This window comes from Thunnus thynnus, chromosome 8 (genome assembly GCF_963924715.1).
Source record: "Thunnus thynnus chromosome 8, fThuThy2.1, whole genome shotgun sequence".
NCBI classification, from domain to species: domain Eukaryota; kingdom Metazoa; phylum Chordata; class Actinopteri; order Scombriformes; family Scombridae; genus Thunnus; species Thunnus thynnus.
Genome location: NC_089524.1, coordinates 30,531,790 through 30,555,963, shown reverse-complemented (window position 1 = coordinate 30,555,963; position 24,174 = coordinate 30,531,790). Strand labels below are relative to the sequence as shown.

Below are 24,174 nucleotides of genomic sequence, written 5' to 3'. Positions count from 1 at the left end.
TATTTCACTTAAAGAAGTGTGATGTGAAAACCTGAAGCCTCCAGTGCACAAACACTGAGCATGGACTTTTCAATGAAGTTGGAGACATCTTGTGTCCAACAGTCGGACGTTTGAAATGAACAGTATTTACATATTCATGGATTCTGGATCTTTCAATGAGAGAGAAAGAGTAGATGGAATTTTAAGGTTTTTAATGGAGAAATTAAAGGTTTGTTTTATTTTACAGCCAAGCTGAGCTGTTGGATAGAGTGTGTTTGCTTTTCTGATTCATTTGTTGAGTAAATGTAACAATCCTCTGCAGTTAAAGTCAAAACTTAGTGCTCTAAGCCAGACAGCAACATTACTAGTGTGTAAGCAGAATCCCTCAGTGCCTGTAGACCCACTCCAGAAATGATTTTAAATCACACCCATGCAGGTCATATGTGAAATTGAAAATTTGACCCCATGCTGTTCCCCCTGATTAAATCTGTGTCACAAATCTGATTCTGTCAGGTAAGGTCAGGTCTGTGTGTGAGTTTACTGTATGTTTGAACTTTTGCAAGGACAAATGCTGGTCAATTGTAAGTGCATCACTTCTGTAAGCATTAGAACACATTCAGTCTCTCCATTCAGGACTTCAAGTAGTGTTTCTTACCCTCAGTCGACATTGGTTTCTTTTAACCATGACCACAATCGTTCCCTAACCTTAACCCATGGTTATTGTAACCATGACAAGAAAGGTCTCCTAAACTTAACAATGTAGTAATTTTAACTCAAATCCAGATGTTTGGAACAACTAAGTACTTATTTTATCCCAAACCTTGCTCTTTCCCTAAGTTGTTTCTGTACCTAACCAAACCAAATCTTAACCATAGTGTTGTCACATCATAAAATTGATTTATTTGTCTTGCAGTGAGTTTTTACAATTTGGCACAGAAAAAAAATGTCACCATGCCCATGGTGGCTTCAAATCAGAAAACCTTCATGTATCATTCTGGAGGGCAGTTACATACGACATATAGTATTTTGTTATTTAATTTGGACAACTTGATGTGCTTGTTAAGAAACTAAATAGATTTGATTGTTGGTACATTATCCCATATGTTATGCAGCCAGAATTTGGCATCCCCCAGTGTATATTTTTGTGCTCACAATACTGCACAAATCAATAAAACTGCATTACACTGTTCCAAAATATTGTATAGAACAATGTCATGTGACTTTTCCCTTAAAAACATGAAGACAATCATGTTCTCTCTTCAAGAAAAAATAAGAAAAGGGGTTGAAATACAGTATGGTGAGATTTACAGCTGTGCAGACAAAGCATGTATAGCATAATATCATCAAATAGTGTCACACTAAAATGCTGAAAAGACTGTATGGGAATTGTCAATTTGTAAATCAATAGGGGAGGACATGAAGACAGAAAAAGCACTGAAATATCTTAGACACTATCATATATTTGAAAACAGTAGCTGTAATACGTGACCTGTAGTAGATGGCCTAAATAAAGCTGGACTGGAAGCATGCTTTCAGTGTTTGAACTATCCATAAACTAATAAAATGAGAATGATTTTTGCCACATAATAACCTGGCAGAGTTACAAGAAAGGTCAGAGTCTATCTGGCATCATCAGCTCATGTTTATATATATATATTGATAATCTTGGGCAATAATCTATAAAGCATCAGCCCTTAGTAATAAGCCTCATGCAGCCATGAATACCCTGGAGACACCAGAAATGCTCAGGCAATCATTTATTTATCACAGACTCATAGCCTTATTTCCCAGAAACACAAGGAGGAAATAGCAATTGATCCATTAACTGTAAATTTCCAGCCATTTTAGCACCTTCAGTTCTGTTGCAAGCTAATATAAACCTATTTTCACAATGGTGTCTCTCCAGGGTTTATCAGTTATCAGGCTGGGGGCACTGAGTTTTACATATTGCATCTTGGTCCTTTCATCACTCCTTTCATGCAGGGCTAATAAAAGCTGCATATTAAAGAGCATATTTGATCAAAGGTGTCCTGATTCAAATGCTTACATTAGATGTTTCCATCAAATACTGAAGCACCTCACTGATTACTGATTAACTAAATAAAACATAGGAGGCTATTAGTCAGATATTCAGTGGCGATTTGACCTTTTTCATGCCAATTTCTCACTTAAACACAGAATTTATAGTATTTCAAAGAGGTAATGTATATAATTGTGTTTCTGTACAATTAATCCATCTGTGTATCACCTATGTAAAACTATAAAAATTTAAGCATCATTTCAGGATTTGGACTGGAATAAAGAGGTGGACGATAACCCTGGATTGTTCTGGTCCTCTGTGCTGTTCATATTTTTTGATGAAACTGACTGTTTCCTCTCCACAGCCACGTCTTCTAACTTTGTGGACAGCTGTGACTTTGAGGAGAACATCTGTGGGATGATCCTGGGAACGCAAAGTGGGAACAGCGTCGTTCTGTGAGTGGAGGGCTTCAGACTAACTTCAGCAGCATGGGTCCATGCAAAGGTAATTGTCAGTCTTTACAAATGCAGGTTATGTTGCCAGTGGTGGAATGTAGCATTTACCCAAGTACTGGGATTACTGGTATTACAATGCAATTTTACTAATTCACAATTTCCACTTTATGCTACTTTATACTTCTACTCTACTGCATTCCAGAGGGAAACATTTAACTTTTACTTAATTAACTTAATTTAAATTATTCAACAGCTATATACACTCACCAGCCACTTCATTATGTACACCTAGTGCAATCCAATACAATGGCTCTGCCATAAATTCTACATTTACGAAGCTTATACATTTTCAGTTTTTGTTGACATTGTTGGAAAGGTGATAATTCTACTTTATGCTTATTATTGAGGTCGTAGTGGGAGGTGGTGTACTGGAGTGCATTATATTGCCCCCCTCATGTATGTTAATGGAATGTTGTTATACCATGAACAGTGTCTCTTCCAGGCACGGAGAGCTACTGGGATGATCCCAGGAAAGAGGGCTCTAAAGTGACTGCATCTGATGGCAGCTATTACTATTGAGACTTTTTGAATAAATTGAAGAACTGCCATGTTGAGAATAATGATCTGTTATGCACAATGGATGTAGCTGGTCTATAGTCTATTATACCTCACCGCCATGGATTAAAAAATATAAGATTTTTTGATTTTTGATTATACAAAGCCATGGAATTTTCAGCTGCTTGTCTCTTCATGTAATCCCAGACTGACTCCATGATGTTGAGATCAGGTACTGTACATATGTATGGATTGAGGTTTTTTGAGGTGAGGTGATTGAGGTGATGTGGACCCTCTTAAAAGATTTCATGTTTATTTGAATTCCAAAATAGAATCCATCAGATTCAACTTAACTTGAAGAAAGATGATGGTCTACACACTCAAGTGTTAAAGAGACTGACCCGACACCTTTTTACATTATGACAGTTATCATCCTCCAGCTTTGAAGAGAAGTCTATCTTATTTAGTTACTTACCTTGAGTTGTCAATTCTAGAAAGGTGTCCTCACCATGCACCAGTTTGTTAAAGATGTGGCTCATAAATGTTGGCATATCTTGGCGTCTCACCCCAGTGTTGGCAAAGCCTTAGATTCTGCCACAAGAGGGCGTCCAGCATAAGAAACTAAGTGGATATGTTGGTAAAAAACAAAGTCACTCAAAACCTCTATTAGGAATCATGAGAAGTCTCCAGTACCCAGACATTTATTTCTTATGATCATAAGATTAATGACATTTGCTTTATGAGCATTGAGGCTGTTCAAGTTCCCTGTTGGGAAGGAAATTGAGAAAAAACAGTTAGTGCAGAGAATATTTTTGGATTAATTAACTGTGTGGCTTGAATGGGTATCCGTCACTGTGTGAGTCACCGTCCTGTTTTTACTTATATTAATTAGTTAGATCTGTTTTATCGTTGCTATCTCCTTCTTTAGATTCTTGTTGTTTAGGATACACAGCCTCTGCCAGAAACACCCGTACATAACATCCTGCTCCTGAATTTTGCTTTTAGGGATCCAGCACCCGTCTATACATACTGATTGATTCATTATCTATTTTGAAGGGTCCTTGACTATGTGGAAATTGTAACTTGTGGATACCAAGACAGCCATCTGATATATAGTTGAAACATAGCTATGAAAGACTAGTCTGTCAGTCACCATAACAGTCTTGTCACTGGCTTTGTGGCTCACAAGCAGCTCTATTTTTTAAACTTTTTGGAAGGCACCATCCCTTACCAGCGCAGACTGGGACTGTTTGGACGTAAGGATCTTTGAAGTAAATGCAGCACATATTTGTTAAGACATTGAGCTTGTTGTTGGCTGGAGTGCATAATCAGTCTTACAAGTGAAAGAGGTATCATAAGAACATTTACCATTAAGGAGTTGCATTAAAAAATTAGATACCCCATTATGATCTTAGACTTATAATAAGTATGTGTTTAGATTATTATAATTTGAAATACCTTTACTTGAAACTATCTATCAGGCTATATGAGAGTAGACTATTTATATTTATGGTAGTCTTGATAGTAAATACAGTATGATCTGCTTCAGTTTGACAGTGTAATTTGCTGTGAGTTAAAACAATGCTACAATTCCCCAGAGGTTTGTCATGTCATGTCTGAGAAATCTGCTCAGTGGAGTACCAGCAGCAGCCACCTAGAGGCACCACACTCAATATTACTGCTCAGAGTAAATACATGTGGAACACCAGTGCTGGTCCCTTAACTATATGTTAGTCCACATGTTTTACAGGAGGTAAAGGTCAACATGCAGTGTGGGGTACTGTTTGGGATGGTTTTGTCCCCAAGTTCTTCATCTTATTTTTGTACTTGTTGGATTTTGTCTTTAACTGTGTACTCTTAACAAACAGATCTGTTTTTCTTGCTTGGTCCAGGCTACACACTATACCATAGGCATCTCCAACTCTACATCTTACATGGCTTAAATAAGTTATATATTTCCTGCCTAACATTAAATTAATCAATCAGTCACTTATTGAGCCCCAAGAGACCAGACACACATTGGTTCAAGTCAAGCATATTTTATTATGAGATACTCAAAGACAACAGCATGAGTACCATGATTCACTCTCAATTGGAAGGCTGTATAGCATGGACTGACTCACACCTTTTCATACATGTTGGATGTGTCTTTCATACAGTGAACTTCTCACATTGTGCTTCCTTTGAGCAGAACAAAGAGTAACAATCATTTGTTTTCAGTCAACTGTGGGACATTTAATGAAGAGCAGGACTACTGACTGATGACAGATTATCTGACAGTAAAAATGAACATGAACTCTTTATAATTTAATGTTTCACTGAGAATCATGACAATTTATTTGGCCAAATCAATCAATCATCACCCCACTTCTTCAAATATCCCACTGTTCTCTTGAAAATTATCTAATATCGAATTCCAACGTTTACACAACATTCAACAAACTGCTTCTCAACCAGACTGGTTCATATGAAGCCAAAAGGAAGACCTCCACCAAAAAAGGCAACAACTGTCATAAGGATTGTCTTTTGATTTTTGTCTTAAATATTACAATAAAGACATGACATTTCTGAGTTGTTCAGACTCTGAAGAAGCTCAGAATGTTGATAATAATTACTGTGCAAGTTATCCCTTCTCCTAAAATTTCATTTTTTGGTATTTTGGTGTTTCTAGACTTGTGGAGTTTGTGCAGTTTCACATTTATTACAAAACTTTATTACCCAACAGTAGTTGGTGAGATTTGGGTTTAAATTATTGTTGGAAAAAAAAAATCTTCATTAATTCAGGTTGTGGGTCACAAAAATGTCTTTACCACTTGGACACTGTCAGGGGTGAGAGACAGATTTTATGTGAAAATACCTGAATGTTCTGACCTAACATGGACAGTTAAAGCTGCACTAATCAATATTTTCATATTGACAATCAATCAAATGACTACCTACAATGTGAAATTGGTCTCTAATAGTAATGAACCCACAGAGAATTAATACTCAACTCTTAAATTATTTGTTTATTTGGGGTCAGGATTCTTGTTTCCCGGCCTGCAAACTTGGCTATCATCAACCTCTTTTCCAGCCGCAGCAGCTGGCTGTTTTCATAAAAAAGCACCAAATGAATGCTGATGTTGCTCCGTGTCTACTGTACTATAGACCAATTCACCACAACAACTTTATCATCAGGTGATGATAAAGTCATATGTCGGTATGTTCTAAAGTTGACCCTTGCTGACCCCTGGTGGCCAAAACAAATTAATTTTTATTTAAATGAATACAGCTTTATCGTTCACATTAACTGATGGTTTTTTTGTGCCACCAGTAAGAACTTCGTTGATTTGATTGACAGGGGACCATTGTTGAAGCTGCATCACAGTTACATGGATTGTTTAAAAATGGACCAACAGACAACATTTGGAAGTAAAATTACACAATCACTGTTTGAACTGTGATGCACATATTTACCTTAAGTTCATGAATTTTGTCAACTAGTAGTCTTAGTGACTTGGCAGCACTCTAGCACTCATGAAAACTTCAGCTGACTTCATTGAACGTTTTGTGTCAGCCTCTGTTCAGTAGAATGAAACAGCTGATTCCTGTTTTTTTCTATTTCAGTTTTTGTTGATAAAACTGAACTCCAGCTTTTATGGTCTGTGCTGTAAAGAGTTTCAATGTTAGCCCACATCATGTGTGCTTTTGTTAATAGGAATGGATACTAAAGACATTAGAGTATAAATGGCTGGCTGAACTCTTGCATATTTACTGCTCAGTTCCAAACTGACTCTTTCAAAATGACTCCAGATTGCCTTTTTGCAAGCAAACAGTCAAACAGCGCTTCAGCTATAACACTACACACACACACACACACACACACAGATAATTTCATGGAGTAAAATAGTCTAAACTAGTCCGACACGCAATGTTACATACATATCTGTCTCACACAGACATGCCATGCACACAAGTAGACAGCTCTTGTGACAACAACAAACGCTGCCTTCAAAACCTCTTTAAAGCTACTTCATCCTCTACATATGTGCGCACACACCTTATCTGGACACACACTAATGCACAAATGTGCTGAGAGCTTATCAAAGTCAGGCTGAGAGGTCAGGTGCCGTGAAATTAAAGCACAACCCTGAATCTCCGTCAGTGCACAAAGAAGCCACGCTGAGCAGCAAAAACAAGAATAGGAGAGAAAAGTTAATGTCTTAGATGACAGAAAATGGAAAGTAAACTGACTTTGGGCGACACTTTAGCTCAGTGACAGACCCAAAGGGCAGTGAGGAGTAAGTGTTTGCAATGTGAAGAATTCAACGCCCAGAAATCATATAATGCAGCCTCAATGAATAAACCCCAAATTTACTGCATTTGCAGAAGAGTGTTTGGATTTTGCTGGTATTTCCCATGAGCAGGGATTTCCCTTTAAGTGCCTTCACACAAAACCTGAATTGAATTCAAACAGATGGGAAGACCAGTACCAATCTTGTCTAGAGGCTTTAAAAGCTGGAAGAGTGACTGCTAAAGAGGCTTGCTCGAGACGGAAACAAAGACAGGGATGGAGAACTCAAAGGCCAGGCAGGAAGAGAATGGAGCCGAGCATGTCGGCAAACAGCAACACACACAACCACCTAATTCTACAATATGAAGTTCAGTAATGACTGGAAGAAAATCACTGTCGGCTCAGGATCACCTAATGTGTGTGACACAGCTCTTAAAAAGGCATCTGATTCTCTTCTTCACTTTATCCCCTCTCTGTCCCTGCTGACCAACACTGTCAACCACCAGCCTGTAAATCAGATCAAATCAGGCCAGTCTTTTCTTACATCCACTCATTGGTTAATTGTGGCTGTGGATATTTACCACACAGTGTCACCATAACTGAGATAAAATAGAACAATGCATACATATACAGTTAGTTAGTAGGATTCATATAAACTGTACTGAGAGAAGACTGTTCCAACATGGTTCCAATTTTTCACAGCTTCATATATCTGGAAGGTATTTGTCTGCAAATCACACACGTATATATTCAGAAAAAGAAACAAGAAGACTAATTCCATCTAACCTTATATTAATAGAAGTAATAATTGTGTAAACAAGAACAAAAATCTGCTGCTTCTGCTCGTTCCACCAAGAAGATAAGCATGCAGCACACAACTTGATATTACATCATTCAGGTCAACTATAACCTGAATGAATGTTTGAGTCTAATATTAAAACACTAACTAAGGATTTACTGTTCCACTGCAGACATGGTTAACAAATATTGTCAAACGCTGGATCAGTTAGTAGCATTTTCATTCATTCATAAAGGCAGGGCGGTCACATTATAATTCTAAGGTGCAGCCTGCAAGAGAGAAATGTGCTCTACTTTTTTTCTACGTAAACTACAAATTATAGAAACCCAAACTTCAGAAACAACAAAAAACCTAATACTAAACATGAATCAACACCAAACACTGTTAACAGATTCATCCAGTGTGTGATACAAGATGATACAAGATCTTAACCAGTTATAAACTGGTTATGTTGCAGTGCATTAAAGAATGGCAGTGTGGCTTGAAACAAAGGCTCTTCAGTGGATGCACATGTTGTTTGTAGCACTGACTTGATGTAAAAGTTACATTTAGTTCTTTCTTACACTCTTTTACTTCGATACGTCTCTCCTTTATCACCTGTTTGTTTGTAACTTGTGGCTTAGTGTTCATGTCTCTGAAAGGGCTTTATGACGATGAAAAGCCATTATTAATGAGCAGTGAATACAGCCCAGCACCTATTAAACTGAAGGGAGGAGCAGGACTGAGCTTTAAAGCTAAAGCACAGTTTAGGTGTGGAAGACCACATGAAAACCCTCGATATAGACCTCGATAAGATCTGTGAAAGATGGAATTTTTTATTTCTGTCATTTGTATCATTGTGTCAGGTAAGGATTTGTTGTTGTCAGTACCACAATTCCTTGCGTCACTTGCTGCTCTTCGTCATTTAGCAACTTTTGTCAAAATGTGGATATTTCACTATAAAGTGAACCCAATATGGGTAATGAGGGGCTTACTGGTGGCGTAGTGGTTAGACACATACCTGCAACGTGCAATAACTGCAACGTTGTCAGTGCAATTCAAGCTGCAGACCTTTGTTGCATGTCATACCCCTCTCCCCATGTTTCCTGTCTGTATTCCCACTGTAAACTAACTAATTATGAAGGCAAAATGCCCCCCCACGCTCCCAAAAAAAACCAAAAAGTGGGGGTAGCTCTAACTGGCCCTGCATCTCCAACGTTCAAAAAAACAAACAACAACAAAAAAAACTATATTTTAAAGGTCTGTAATTTCTGCATATTTTTTTCAAATATTTTCCTAATGTTTTTCAAGACATTTTCTTAAAAGTGAAGGAAAGTGTTGAATTGCCACATTCAAATGAATTGCGAGTGTTACCTGTCTTTTAGTCAGTGCACAGCAGGTCAGCTGAACATGAAAACATGTCAAATTCGTCTGCAGGTAAACATATAAATTTAGCATATGCGAAGAATAAAGTTTCCTTTCAAGAAAATGTTCTAGTTTGCCTGCAATTAGTACCAAAATGCATAGTTCTCTCCACAAAAATTATGAGGAAATTACAGACATGTATAAAATAAAGCGTACCCAAAAATATTTTTGATCATTTCACTTTTTGATCATGTAGACTGAGTCTAACACTTCACATTCAGATTTAACCCGTAACATGGCACAGATTCTACTCACACTCACTAACACAGCCCCTCCAATTATTCAAGTCTACACTCACACTATATCTGAATACCATGTAAATAGCTCAACGTACACACACTGATTTGTCATGCATCATGTCATGTCATCAAACACAAACAGCCAAAGGGAGTTCTGTTAACAATGTCCAAACGCTCCTTATAGTGCTTTATAAGCCACAGAGTTTAAAGCCCATACTCATCATCAGTAATCGTATGTTGGCCTTGTGCCTTAGAGGAATATGCATGTATTATAAAAGATGACATCCTCGATAAACTATGGAACAAATAAAAAAAAAAAAAAAATAAAAAAAAACTTTGGAAGAAAATTTGTTTTTAGCCCGTTATTGTTATTTGAGGACTACCGGTTGCAGGTAAATTACAACACTGATTGAGCTTTTATACCCCTCAGTTCATTCAGGAACAGGGGGTTGCTTGGTCTGCATAATAAGACAATTCAAAAATACATTTGAATTTTTTAAAAGATTAAGTGGACTCTTGCTTTTGTCCCACAGACTGCTAACGTGAAAGTGCTATATAGTCAAGTGGTTGGAGTCGAATTCAAGTTTTAAATAAAGATTTTTAAGCCAGCAATGCTCTGGTCTGGCAAATTTGTAATTCACATTTGAGGCATACAGAAAGTAGTTTTTGTAGTCCATAGAAAAACTGCAACTTTTCACATTTTCAACATATCCTCTGACTCTGGGTTTTCATATTTTTAGTTGCAGAATTTTAACATTTTTTAATATGGGAAGGAGAAACACATTATATATTAAAAACAGGTCTCAGGAAGAGGATTTATATGTCCTGAAGATTCAAATATTTTCTTATTTTATAAGAATATCTAGATTCTCTTACACGCTCAAATCACACTACCCATTTCAACAGAGCAGGGCTCTATGTTTGTGCTCTACAAGATGAGCGAACCAATATCAGCTCTTCACACACTAACTTTAGAGAGAAGAAATCACACATTCTTCCTCTTAGAAATAATAATCATAATAAAACTTCATTTTTGAAAAGTAGAATTCATAAGCAATAAAATGCATCCTTGCTCAATTCAATACACTCGGGGATTTGCTGCTACAGCCTTACATGGTCTTGTTTGACAAGTAGCTTGGGTGGCTAATGTTAGCTAACATTAGCAAACTTGCAAACTCAGTAACGCACATTACTGAGTCAGTTCGCTGACTTTATAACTCTTCTCTACTTGTACTGCTGTTACAATAGCTTAGCATTTTAGCTAAATGTAGTAGTTTAGCATTTACCATGAAGAGTTAAGAGTTACACTGTCTTGCTTTGACAAGAATATAGTGAAAATGAGCAATGTGTAGCATAATGAAGAAAGTGAAATGGGTGACTGCTCCATTTTATTATCTGTAACAGTCTGGTTTTGTGTTCTGTTGGGAGGGAATTATTTACTAAGGCATCTGCAACGGCTCGGGCTACATAAGGAATCAATGCACGCAGATGTAGCAAGACCTGTTGTTATAGCAGCATTTTGGTTAGTTAGCTAGCTTGTGAATGGCATAGGGCACTTGTGTAGAAATCATCTGATGTTTCAGTGTGACAAAGTGGGCTTGATGGGGGTTGCATATCCACTAGCATCACAAAGTGCAACGAATAGATAAAACAATACCAAGTGAACAAAAGCACAACCAGTTCAATGTAAATAAAACTACATTCCACTTCAAAAACTCCAAGTTTGCTGACTCTTTGTCTCTGCTGTCCAACATAAGCATGCTTCTTTATGGACTCAATTGGTCAAACTGTCTTACTGCCCTGATATAACCAATATAATATAACATCAACAACAACAATTATTTAATGTTGGTTCCAAGAGATATTTTTTTCAAGTTTTTGAGAAGCTAACAAACCACAATTCAAAGAATGCACATTTTTATGACATTTCAGTCATATCATGTATTCTTTGAACTAATTTCTTTGTCATGCAACTGGCAACATTTTTTGAATTTGTAACATTTGTATGTCCTGTCTTTGGGGTACTCCAAAAACAGAGGCCCAGGTGAAATGTATTTAATTCCAGAGGACAACAATATGCTACATGTCAACTTTGGACTAGCAATCTGCCCAATGCACAGACTAACTGTATAACAGCATTGTTTGAAGCACTGGAAGACTGCATAACATTACACTTTATCCATTTGGAACAGATTGTACCAGCTTTTCGTAAATCCAATACTAAGACTGTGTGTAATGTCCATCCTAACTTACTACTACTACTAGCTAGTTTCAAACTGGTGATTCAGTAAATGTGTTGCACTGCTAGAACTTAGCTTTTAAAGACTTTAGTAATGTGTAAATTCGTTGCTCGGAAAACATAATCTAATCAAAAGCGATGAACTATGTAAACAGGAAGTGACTGTAGCATCACAAGCTGTAATATAAAATATCAGTTTAATAGAGCCAAAAATATATTAAATGTAACTGCCAATCCTTTGTGAATGTATGTATGACTTATTTTTAATTTTATTTATATATGCACACATGGAGAAATGTGTTTCAGAGATAGAAGTATTCATGATGTTCAGCATGAGTGGGAAATATCACGTTATGCTGACCAACATTACTTTGTCATTTAACTGAACATTATTCGCATTGCATTTTGTAATTTGTGGTACTGTGTTATTCTTGTGAAATCTAACTTTAATATTCTCATACATTTCACATCATGATTAAATACCATTTTGAATGAGTGTCAGGTCTAATATGCTGACCATATTCCATTACTTTTATTACTCTTAAATATCAACGTGTCATATATTAGTGAGCTACTGTTAATTTAGTCAGGTCAGTTAGCTACATAACAGTTAAAACTGGCAGTTACTGGGTGTAAATATTTAGTAACTAATCTCTAAATAAGAACTAATTTGTGTGTTTCAACCAATTTTAATTTAGTAATGCACCACTTAGCAAACATTTACGTTATAATTAGGCTAAGTTTGAATGTACGAACAACTGGTACAACCAACTCCTTGTAGGGTATGTTAGCCACTGCAGAAATCTCTGCCACCATGTGTAGGATTTGAAAGTGTCAGACGCTGGTAAAAGCAGAACAGAAACTGCTCCAATTTCCACCAACACTGTCTCAGTTCTGTACTAACAAAAACTTTCAAATAGTTTGAAACATGCTGTACAAATTCTACACATAGTGGCATTTAACTATTCTTTTTGTCACATGTACAATGGCTACTGTATGTCTGCTTTTTGTATCATCTCAGTGAGACTCTGAACAGTGATATACTGCTCCACACTTTGGCTCTAGACTGTTATTCAAAATACACCATAACTACAAGTTAAAATTAAGTGTATTTGGCTTTAGTTAATTAGAAGACATTTTCTACTGCAGTCTGAAAGTCCGCGATTTTAGTTCATAGACTCATTTTCCAACAAGGGAGTTGTTGGATCTGTTGTTTTCTAACTTCACAAGACAAACAAAGCTGATCATTTTCAGCATGTATGTCATGTGTTTCAGTGTTGCTGTCAAAACACAAATCTCACTTTATCATCATCCTCATAAACGGGAGAATAGTCAACGTTTGATAAAAGTATACTCCGAGTATGTCTTCTGTAAAGAAAAAGCTACAAACCATAAGGCTACAGGACAGGGCACTGGCTGTCCTTGGCTTGCTCAGATAATAGCAGAGAGTGAATGAGTGAAAACTACCAGCTGGTGGAAGAGTCACTCAAAATCATTTCTCCCTGAAAACCACCTGAGGAGCTGGCAGAGGACACCTGTATATCCCCTTGTACCATGCAGTTTCCTCTAATTAACATAAATATAATTAGGCAACAATAATACAATGATAATTATTTTACCACAGGACATCTTCAGTTTACAGGGATGCAATTTTCAGGGTATTTTTGTCATCAGGATTTTAAGTTTGAGATATAAAACTCCCATTCTTTATTACTGGGAGATCAGTGTTATCCTGCTGCATTTACCTGATCACATCCATGACTCAACTGATGAGATTAAGTGTTTCACTTATGATTTATCTAAAAGAGATGCAACTATTTAGATGTTGTGTAGATTGAGGATTCTCAAACTTGCTCATGTCTGAGGCACACTAGACTACTATTAGATAAATACTTCTTATCTAGTATTCTCATCAGAGAAGATTTCAGTTATTATTATTATTATTATTATGCATCCTCTCAGCACACTAATCCTCTGAATGAGTGAGAGAGAAAGTGAATTAAACAAGACATATGCAGGTCACCTTGAAGCACTGGATGGATATGCACTAATAAGAGTATCGCACAGACTGGATGCAGCGAAAATGAGCTGTTGGTGTACGCTCCTCACGGCTGAGTTCAATTTACACTCTGCATGAAACACAGATTTGCTGGAGAAAACCACGTGGATAGCATGCAGAACGTTTAACTACACTCATTTATATTATAAGTGAATTATTCTGACTTAAACTGCAGGGTAACCACTTGCGACTTTGTATTGTTTGAAGTTATTTTTTAAGAGGAAATCTTTCTCGCCTGTGGTGCCCTATGCAGTGTTTTTTTTTAAACATGCAAATAATGCAGAGGTGTAAATTGAGCTTTAGAACTTCATTGCACTGTCTGATACAAGTAACCTCTTTTATAGGCGCTGAGAGGGTAGAAGGTGGCCACAACAAACTTCCCATCAAAGGTGCGGCCGGTCAGCAGCCTCTGAGCTTCTTTGGAGTCGCTGGAGTTAGCATACTCTACAAACACCTGGTGGATGCACAAAAGTGGAACAATGAAACAGCTGTCAAATATTGTCTTTGTCTTCCAACAACTGAACTGAAATTTTTCTGAAGAGGCACCCTCGTTAAGTAGAACAACAGTCTAACCTGTCCTTTCCCTGGATTCTCCTTGGGGATGAGCAAAGAAACCACTGAGCCGTACTTCTGGCACTCCTCTTTCATGTCCTCCAGGATGTCTGGGAAGAACAAAGACAGACAAAACAAATAATACAGAAGTGCTTGCGTGGAGTTCTAAAACAATCTACTAGAAAAAAGGGAATAAATCTGATCAAACAAAATGACTGAAACTTAACAGATAAATTGCCTATTAAAAAAAAAACAAAAACACTTTGGTTGTGTAGTACCTTCATACTCTTCTTCATTGTGCAGATGGCTGTCATCAATCAGGTTAAGCAGACGCAGTACCGGAGAGGGCAGCAGAACCAGGTCCTCAATGTGAGGAGCTAGCAGACACATACGTACAATATATGTAAATACAGCTATGGAGAAACGTGTTCATCTTGGTAGACGTCTCAAGTGCTGACACATACCGAAGGGAATACTGAAGAATGGGCTCAGCAGGGCAGTTTCAGCTGTGCATCTTTGCTTTGGGTCGTTTAGAAGCATGCTGCACGCACAAAGTGACAAACATCCGATATAAATCAATGACATTATTATTATTATTATCATCACAGTCGATATTCCACTGCTTATACAGGTGAGAATACCATTACAGAGTGTAGTACATAGCAAAATAGTCCTCTGATTACCTTTTAATAAGGTCTCTGAGGTGATAGACTGGGATGGCAGGGCACGCCAGACTGTTGCTAGCAAACATGTGGTCTACAATGGCCGTGCTGTTGTCCTGAAGGAGAGAAAGCAGAGCGTAGAATACTGTTTTACTTTTGCAACAAGGACTTTTCCTCCCGAATAACATCCAAAACTTGTAAAAATTCTACAAAATTCAAAATTTGAGTAATTTATTTATTCCTAACATCAATGTAGAGTATATGTTTGTTGTTGTTGTCATATTCATCAATTTTTCAAAAAAAAAAAAAAAGATTCAATACGTTGTACTTTGTTATTTTCAAGTGAAGCACTTAGTTAAGGGCAACTATCAAACCTACTGTTACAACCAAGGACATCATTCCTCTTACTTAATTTTTTGCATGTTTAATTACAGTCTCAAACCTGCAAAAAGAATCTTACGGAATTAGAATTTTTTCATTTATTAGGTACAGCTAAAAAATAAATCTCAGTTGTTTAAACCAGCTGTTTCACCAAACGTTTAAACTGATTAGTCTTCCTTTAATCATCTAAACAACCTTTTTTGCCTGGTGTACTCCCACAGCCCTGTCAGACGAGCTCCACATCTAGTCTGTACATATAGTAAACATATTTCAACAGAAACATATCTCACTCTGTTTAATTTCCATGCTAGAATACACCTTTTTACTAAACATTTACACAATGAGACCTTCAATATCATTGATTCATACAGCGATCCACACTGAATAGGTTTCAGCATATACCTTCCATTCCTGCGAGCGAACGGTGTCTTTAAGTTTCATTCCTGAGAACATCTCCAACAGGATGATGCCCAGGCTCCACAGGTCTACGGCAGCCGTGCAACCCGAGTCTCCGTCCATCTCCACCCCGGCCTGGGCCAGACTGTTCTGAAGTTCGGCCTCTGGAGCACGATACCCGTCTGTCTGGATGTACTTGACATCCTGGTAGGAGGTGACGAGGGGTCGCAGTTAGAAACAAAGTCCGCAGTTATCCCCGCTCATCTTTCCCAAACCTACAAATTCCCACACACACACACACACACACATCCCACCTGGTTTCCCTCTTTGAAGCTGAGGCCGAAGTCGATGAGCTTGAAACACTCGTCATCAGCGCTCCAGAGGATGTTGCGCGGCTTGAGGTCGGCGTGGACGTAGCCTTCCCTGTGAAGGAAGGCGAGAGCCTCCAGGATGTCTCTGGCGCAGTGCTGGACGAGCCACATGGAGTGGCCCTGCTGGGGTCTACCAAAAGCACATCATATTAAAGACAAAACCAAAGCTCTCCTTTGTATATGACAGCTTTACTTATTATATGATTTTTCAATAAATTTGAAGCATTCATTCAGGTTAGTAGTTTTTCAGCTTTGTGATGGCCACAGAACCAAGTACATACAGTATAGAGTTATTGAAATACTCACATACTAGGAGGCTTCATTTTTTGACCGGTGCTGTGAGGCAGCATTGCACTAAATGGCCTCAGTTCATGAATAGCATAAGACCAATTTCTCTTATCAATTCCTGCTTTTATTAAATACTGAATAATGACCAGTCAGTCTGTAAAACCAGCACTGACACTGTAATGAGTATTGCCTACTTTATATTTTACCATTTCCTATCAATATTATCAAAAGAGATTTATTCAGTGGAAAAAGCCAGTCAACAAAAAAACACATAAGTGCACAGCTCACAATAGGAGACTTGAACCAGCTTTTGCCATTAAGCTATTTGCACCACACATTAGCGCTGCTGTATGTGTCATGTACAGAATTCACATGCCGGTTATTTGCAGCACATTTGTTTAACCAGTAGGTGGAAGTGTGCACGGTGTCATGTCAAGCTTTAAGTAAATGAAACTTTTACTGCCTCAGTGTATCAGAAACCTTGAGTGCCTCATTTCACCATCACATGTTTGAATGCTCGAAGCACAAACACAGTTCTATTCAGCTCTATTATATTAGGGGGGCCAGGGAAGTTTGTAAGAGTGATATTGCAAAACTGACACCAAATGCAGCAGAAACTACCTGCATGGCAAGACGCTAGTGGAAAAGTATCATTACTGGTCTTCAGAAACACACACCGGCGGAGAAGGTGATTTCCCAGTTTAATGAGAGAGAGTGTATGAATATGACACATTAAGCGTTTCAGTCTGGACATAGTGGAGCCACTCTGATGAGCCGGCAACCCCGACACAGTCAGGGTTAAACTGTAAGATGAGCACTGACATCACTTCACATACCTGCCACCCTGGGTACCGCTGCTGCCTCTCACCAACAGCTCCGACACACTGACATCCAAGAGCTCCAGCAGAAGGCAGCGAGTGGCAACGCCCATACAGCTGTGGTTGGTGAACACCCCGTACAATGTCGCTGCATCAAGAGTAGAGAACACATCTGTCACCACAAACAGAACGGCCTGTACTGTTGCATTCAGATGACGTTAAAGAGACGGTAAATATGAACGTCCTCTTTAACAACACCATTCACTTCATCTATCAACAAGGACTTCCTTTAAAAAAAAATAAATAAAAAAAATCACTCACTCATTCAGTGAGGCTGCAGCATTATACTCGACTATGAGTCATGCTTTGAGATTGGATATAAAACTGATTAAATGTCACCCCTGATCTTTTCTGTAGGAGAAATGTGTAACAGTAAACTATAATAATGCTCATCTGCAGAGGTATTTAAAGTGTTATAATATGTTGTTTACAGAGCTCTCTATGATCAACTATTTTGTGGAATAACAGAATGGCCCAAACCAGCTCCTATCCCCTCGTCCTATCCACTCCGCCTCTGTTTGCGTGTTCATGTGGAGGTTCCCCATATTAAGGGCCGTCCCAATCAGATTAGCGTTGAGTGTAAGTGGACTGTGAAACCCTTAAATAGCGAGTCTGCATCGGTGCAGGCTTACGATTGTCCTAACAGGAAGTGCACATGCAACAGGAGAATGGAAGAAACAACAGACAAATGTAAGAGTTCTGTCTTTCTACTTTGTCAAGTATTTTAGATCAAGCATTTTTGTTTTCCTCACGCTAACTTTACAGTCTCAAACAAAATCTCAGAATGTGTGGTGTGAAAAGATAAAACAAAACTGAGTTGAATGTCACTTTGCCCCTGAGGTCACTTGACTTGTAGCAAACCCACAAATGCCTGCATGCATGCAAAGCCTACATAAGAATAATTCAAATGTGTCAAATTTACCTCATAGCTCATTCTAATTCTCGTAAACTGTGAAACAGCGTAACAACCGTGCAAGCACGGCGTCTATCCATTGCCATGGTGACGTCTGCTTCCTTGTTCTGGTAAAGTGGCAAGGGCGTCCCATAGTTTGGCAATCCATTTATACCCTCCCCCTTCATTAGAAGTGCCCTCCACAGCTGCGGGTGTAATTTGATTTGGAGTGACACTTGGTTGTGAAGTGGTAGTGGGTAGGGACTGGTCTGGGATTGGGCCAACGACATTTTGAAGACTGACATATTACTGAAGTAAGTTCCTGTTTCCTGGGTTATCATAAGCAGAATTTAAAAAAATACCTGAACTAGTTGTAAAATGTCTTAGAGAATATCAGGACAAGTACATAGCACTGATGACAAGCAAGTTCCTCTTAAATTGATATGTTTTCTAATGGAATTTGGCATGTTCTCAATTTAAAAGACCTCTACAACTAAAAAGCATAAATGAAGGCTATACACAGGCTTGATCAAAACAATCCAGTATCATAAACACCACCATGCAATCTTCCCGTCTCTTATAGAAAGGTTATAATGACATTTAAATTCCCTGGTTTCGTGACAGGCTCTGTGTTATGCTTCACGCCACTCATACCCTGCAGGTTTTCACACAGGAAAAATAATGCTGTTACCGATGTTTTTATGTCCCTGGATGTCCTCCAGCACCGACCTCTCCTTGTGAAACCCGTAATCTCCTCCCTGAGTGTCGGCCTGAAACTCCTTGACGGCGGCGGTGGTGGCTCTGCCTGAGCTGACCCGGTACACCGAGGCCGACACTCCTTGGCCGAGCCGCGACTGGACGGTCCAAATCTCGCCAAAGATCTCGAACAGTACCGGCTTCATGCTCTGGTCTACGCCACCCTGTGAGGGCATGATAACGGCACCGCTGTCCGGACGCGGCGGCTGTACCTTCGCGCTCGGCTCGGAGGAGCCGCAGTGAGCCATCGGGCGACAGAAGGAGGAGGAGGAGGAGAAGAGCCAGCTAGTTGACAGGCGGGAGCAGCTGCAGGAGCATTGCGAGCGAACCGGGCTCTATCATAAACACTACCAGCGAGCAAACAACCTGGCTAGACCTGCAGCCTCGTTAAAACTAAGCACAGAGCAATATCTGAGCATATTAAACGACTGTTTGCTTACTGGAGCTGTCAAAATGAGTTCACACCAGTCAGCTGACAAAAACTGAGCTAACTTAGCTCCTCCAAATGGCTAAACTAGCCACAGAGTTTACGCACAGAAACAAACCACTTCCACGACGTGCAGGAAAACGCCTCCCCCATAACGTGCCGGGGTTTATTACGGCATTCTTATCGGTTTTAATAACTTTATGGAGTATATCTGTTCCGACTCCAGTGAAGTTTTGGCTGAGTTGCGCAAACTCAGGTTGTTGATATTAATCTCACTTCCGTTTCTGCTTTCGACACTGCAGGTTTGCGGTGCGTGTTTTCCTGCAGTCTGCCCCCTGTCGGTTAGGAGGGTCCCTTCATCTGTCCCTCTATACCACCATCATACCCTCTGGCTTCCATCAAACCGATTTTTGCATTTCAGGCTAACACATATGAAATGTAGCTTTGTCTCGTCTTTAATCAAGAACGACTCAGTATTATCATTATGAAGTATAATCATTACCTCATGTTTCAGTAATATAGTGTCTCTCTAGTGATCATTATCTACTAGCCTTTCTAGTCCTAGGTTCAGAGTAATCCATGAACTACTTAATAACAATGAATCCATTATCAGGTCATTCCTCATTTGTAACTCACTTGTTTCCAGAAACTAGTCACAATTTTGACATTGCTTGTCTCTTCTGATATGACTCTGGGTAAGACAGAAAACAAGTATATTCCCCCCAAATCCTTGACTGACTCTTCAATATGCTGTCTACCAACACTGAAAAAGAGAAGGGAAGTCAAGTTTTTGTCTGGACTTTGAATACAGTTTGTAGATGAGTTACACTGAGTGACCTGAGAAACAGAAATGTGTAAAGGATGATGAAATTCAACACAACTGCAATGAATGTTCAGTGTGTGTGTTGAATCTACTTTAGCTGCTTGTTTGTGTGACTTTATGATGCTTAATTTGAGACAATAGTGTATAATTTTCAGGAGGTGAGATCAACCTCATGCATCAAACTGCCTTACAGGAAGTGAGGAGACCAGCAGTGAAAACATATTAGGAACATGAACAGTAATATTAACAGTGTTTGAGTACACATAAAGAAAATCCATGGCATGATAGAGTACTAAGGATAATTAACTTTCTTTCATGAATAAGCATGAGAACTCATGTTAAACAATGGTACTGCTTTCTACACTGTAAAATCTAACAGTACATCTTAATAAAAAGAAGTAAGTTAACTTAATCTTGGAAAAAAGTTGGAGTCACTCATTCTCATGAATTAAATCTCACTCAAAAATCAATTGTTGAAGTAATCTCATTTGTTTTGAGTGCACTTAAGTCTTTGGAGCATTTTAAGTATTGTTGATATAATTCCAGTTTGTTTCATTGACTCATTTTCTTTAAGTTGACTTGACATCATTACCAAAATGTAAGCCCTGCTGATGGGCTGCTATAATGTTGAGTACAATTTTTGCTTTTACCAGTTTATAAATCATCATGTTGTACACAAGTAAACCAAAGAATGCATTCAAATAATTCTTGATCATTCTTGAAATGATCTCCCAAAGTGTAAAGATCTGATGTTAGTCACATATACAATTAGTCGATGAACAAAAACTTAATCAGCCACTATTTTGATAATTGATTAATAATCTGAATACATTTTCAAGTAAATTTCCATTGTTTTAAGTTTCTAGCTACCCAAATGTGAGAATTTTTTTGCTTTTCGTTATCTAAAAAGTAAATTGAATATTTTGGGGTTTGGTGTGTTGGTAAGACAAACAAGGCATCTGATGATACCATATCACCAAACTTTTAAATTTTTTTAATAAAAAAGAAAAAAATTGTCAGCTTTATTGAAAATAGTCATTAGTTTCCCACTTAAAGTTTATTCACTCTTCATTTGTATTTGGGCAGCCCGGTTAGTTTCATCCTGCCCAGAATGTAAACAATGAACCCGCCGTTGACTGTATCTTTGTGCACGTGTCACTGAGAGAGAGCACGTGTATGTTTGCGCTCAGCACTTGGCGTAACGGACAAGCTGCACTTGCTGCACTGCCCTGTTTTATTTGCCGATACAGGGCATAATTATGGTTTTGTCTTCAACGCGAGGTAACTTTGTTCCAGTATTTTATTACTGTTTGCATAAGTTATTGTTTGTCTTGCTGTTTGAATTGTAAAAGTGCATTGTGTAATGCTGAAACGTGTTAGCTTAACGTTAACTACTAAGTTGTGCAAACATTAGCCGTAAGTTAGCTTGCAAGCAGGCCAATTCATGCTGTAGTGCTTCAGAAATAATAGTTTCATAATGTTAAGTCACTTGATAGTTAACGCTGAGTGACGTTAGTTTGTTAAAGTTTTATGTTAAAAATGTAACTGTTAGCTCGCTAGCTAACATGCCCATGCCTTTCAAGAGCCACTCAGCTAGTGTTCTTGTTTTTTGAATCCATCATTGTAGGAATGCCTGATCTGGGTAAAGAGCTTAGAATTGAGTAGTTTAATATGGTATGTCTATTTGTCTGAAAATGCTTGAAAAATCCAGTTTTACAATCTCACATTTCTTTTGTTTTTAACAGTGAATTTCACAGGATCACTAATCAGAATCTACCATTCTCCTTCTTTGCTGAACTTGACAAATATACACCTCAACTGCTCTATAAAAAGAGGAAGACTGGAAGTTTTGGTGGGAAGATGGAAGAAGTTTTGATGGTATATGAGGAACAGGTAAAAATATTTTTAATGCATCACATTGATGTTGACTGTGAACAGCGGACCGTAACATCCCCGTATGAATACCTTGTCTTTGTTTGTGCAACAGGACAAGAACATCAGTGCAGCTAGAACAGCAGCCCTGGCTAGCTTAGTTAAAAAAGAGAAACCTAAGAGCTAAACATTGGCAACAAGACAAGACAAACTAGAACTCTCCTATCATTATTTGGAAGGACAAAATTAAGGTAATAATTTTAATAAATAATATTGTATTGTTAGCTTGGCATAAGATGTTAATACAGTGAAGCACCACATTGCTGAACTAATACTAATGGAATAATAATGGAATTATGGCCCAGCATTTCTTTGCTTAAGCTTACACATTGCTTTTACTTGCATGTAAAAATCTGGATGCAATGGTTTAATGATGTTTTCTTTTTCATCACTAGCCTTTTTATAAACTTGATGATTTGTAGAATAACACTCACATACACTGAACATGTATTCCCTTTTCAGGACGAGTTGGAGGCAACCTAGGAGGGAGCAGTGGCTCTGGTGGCAGTGGTCAATGAAGAGGAGGTGCCAGCAGGAGTCCCTTCGAAACTCACCACGTGGTCATTCAGTCATCCCCAAGGATCAGGTTGTAATGTCTCACAGATCTTGATTGGTGATTTTGTTGGACTGATCTATGCTCTCCATATGTGAGCTATCCTGAGAAGCTAAGTGGCCTCTTTGAGTTGTATTGTATTTAGTGTACAGTTTTTAACTTAAATGATGCACTGTACCAGATTTAGCTTCAAGCTTATTTTCATCTTCAGTCCCTTACAATTAAAACATATAAGAGCACAATAATAAACAGTACAAAGCAAAAAACACACAGAACATGTTATACAAAATACAAAGCTACAATAGCATAATAGCACAAATACAAAATACAGAGCTACAATAGCACATCACTTACACCCACAATGTCAACACAATAGCACATCACATACACCCACAATGTCAACACAACAGGACATCACATACACCTATAATGTCAACTATATCCATGTTGTCCTCCTCTAATCCTCATGATGGGAGGAAGCAGCTCAAACCCAAGTTACAAGCCCTGAGAAATGAGCTGGAGTAAAGTTGTCAGCAGGTTTTGCTTTTGAAAGTCAGCAATGTCTAAAAATGATCGTTTGGCTTGCATCCCAAAAACTTGTGTGTTGAAACAGGAACTATGCAAGTCACAAGAGTTCTAGCTTGATTTTAATCGTTTTTACTACAATGCGTGTTTGCACTGTTTCTGTGGTGTCTTCACACTTTGTGCATTACCACATGAAAATAACATACATTACATTTATATGTAATTTATTATGTACATTTATTATTATACATTATATTTTGTTTTATTTTTTGTGCCTTTATTTTCATAGTTTTCTCAACATGAAAATGTTGGGAAAAGTGAGATTTTATTCACCAGCATCATGGTATAAAATTATGGACATTGTTACTCCAGTGCACAAGGTATCAAAACATTAAATTGAACAAAATTTTCTGAATCAGGTTTAGAAGTGAAAACTGTCTAATGCACAATCATTGAATTATGTCAGTTTGATTGACTTACATCAGAGGCTGCTGTTAATGTGAGGGTGAAGTCTACTGAACTTTCAAGTTTCAACTTTGAAGGGGTGTTCTTTCTGAAAACTTCATTAATAGGTTAAAGAAAAACAAAAGTAAGTGGAGAGGAGTAAACTACCTTTCCAGAGCTGTGAACATTGAAATGTTTTACATTGAAATGTTATGTGCTCAGTTATGAGTGTTCAGCATTCATCTAAATAAATTGTTTAAGTTGTGTCAGAT

At 38.1% G+C, this 24,174-nt stretch overlaps 1 protein-coding gene and 1 long non-coding RNA gene across 2 annotated transcripts; one reads left to right on the top strand and one right to left on the bottom strand.

The window, feature by feature from the left end:
* Window positions 1-5,032: 5,032 nt before the first annotated feature.
* uhmk1 (U2AF homology motif (UHM) kinase 1) lies at window positions 5,033-19,909 on the bottom strand. The gene is made up of 9 exons (XM_067597935.1): window positions 19,134-19,909; window positions 17,509-17,638; window positions 16,328-16,514; window positions 16,020-16,217; window positions 15,258-15,352; window positions 15,039-15,115; window positions 14,853-14,951; window positions 14,596-14,684; window positions 5,033-14,476 (listed from the first exon to the last, which is right to left on the bottom strand). The coding sequence occupies exons 1-9, from the start codon at window positions 19,444-19,446 to the stop codon at window positions 14,330-14,332; spliced, it is 1,335 nt and encodes a 444-aa protein (XP_067454036.1). The 5' UTR covers window positions 19,447-19,909; the 3' UTR covers window positions 5,033-14,329.
* Window positions 19,910-21,455: 1,546 nt separating this feature from the next.
* LOC137188476 (uncharacterized) lies at window positions 21,456-23,661 on the top strand. Its single transcript, XR_010929419.1, has 4 exons — window positions 21,456-21,729; window positions 22,194-22,341; window positions 22,436-22,571; window positions 22,889-23,661. It is a non-coding gene; the product is annotated as an uncharacterized lncRNA (long non-coding RNA).
* Window positions 23,662-24,174: the final 513 nt, after the last annotated feature.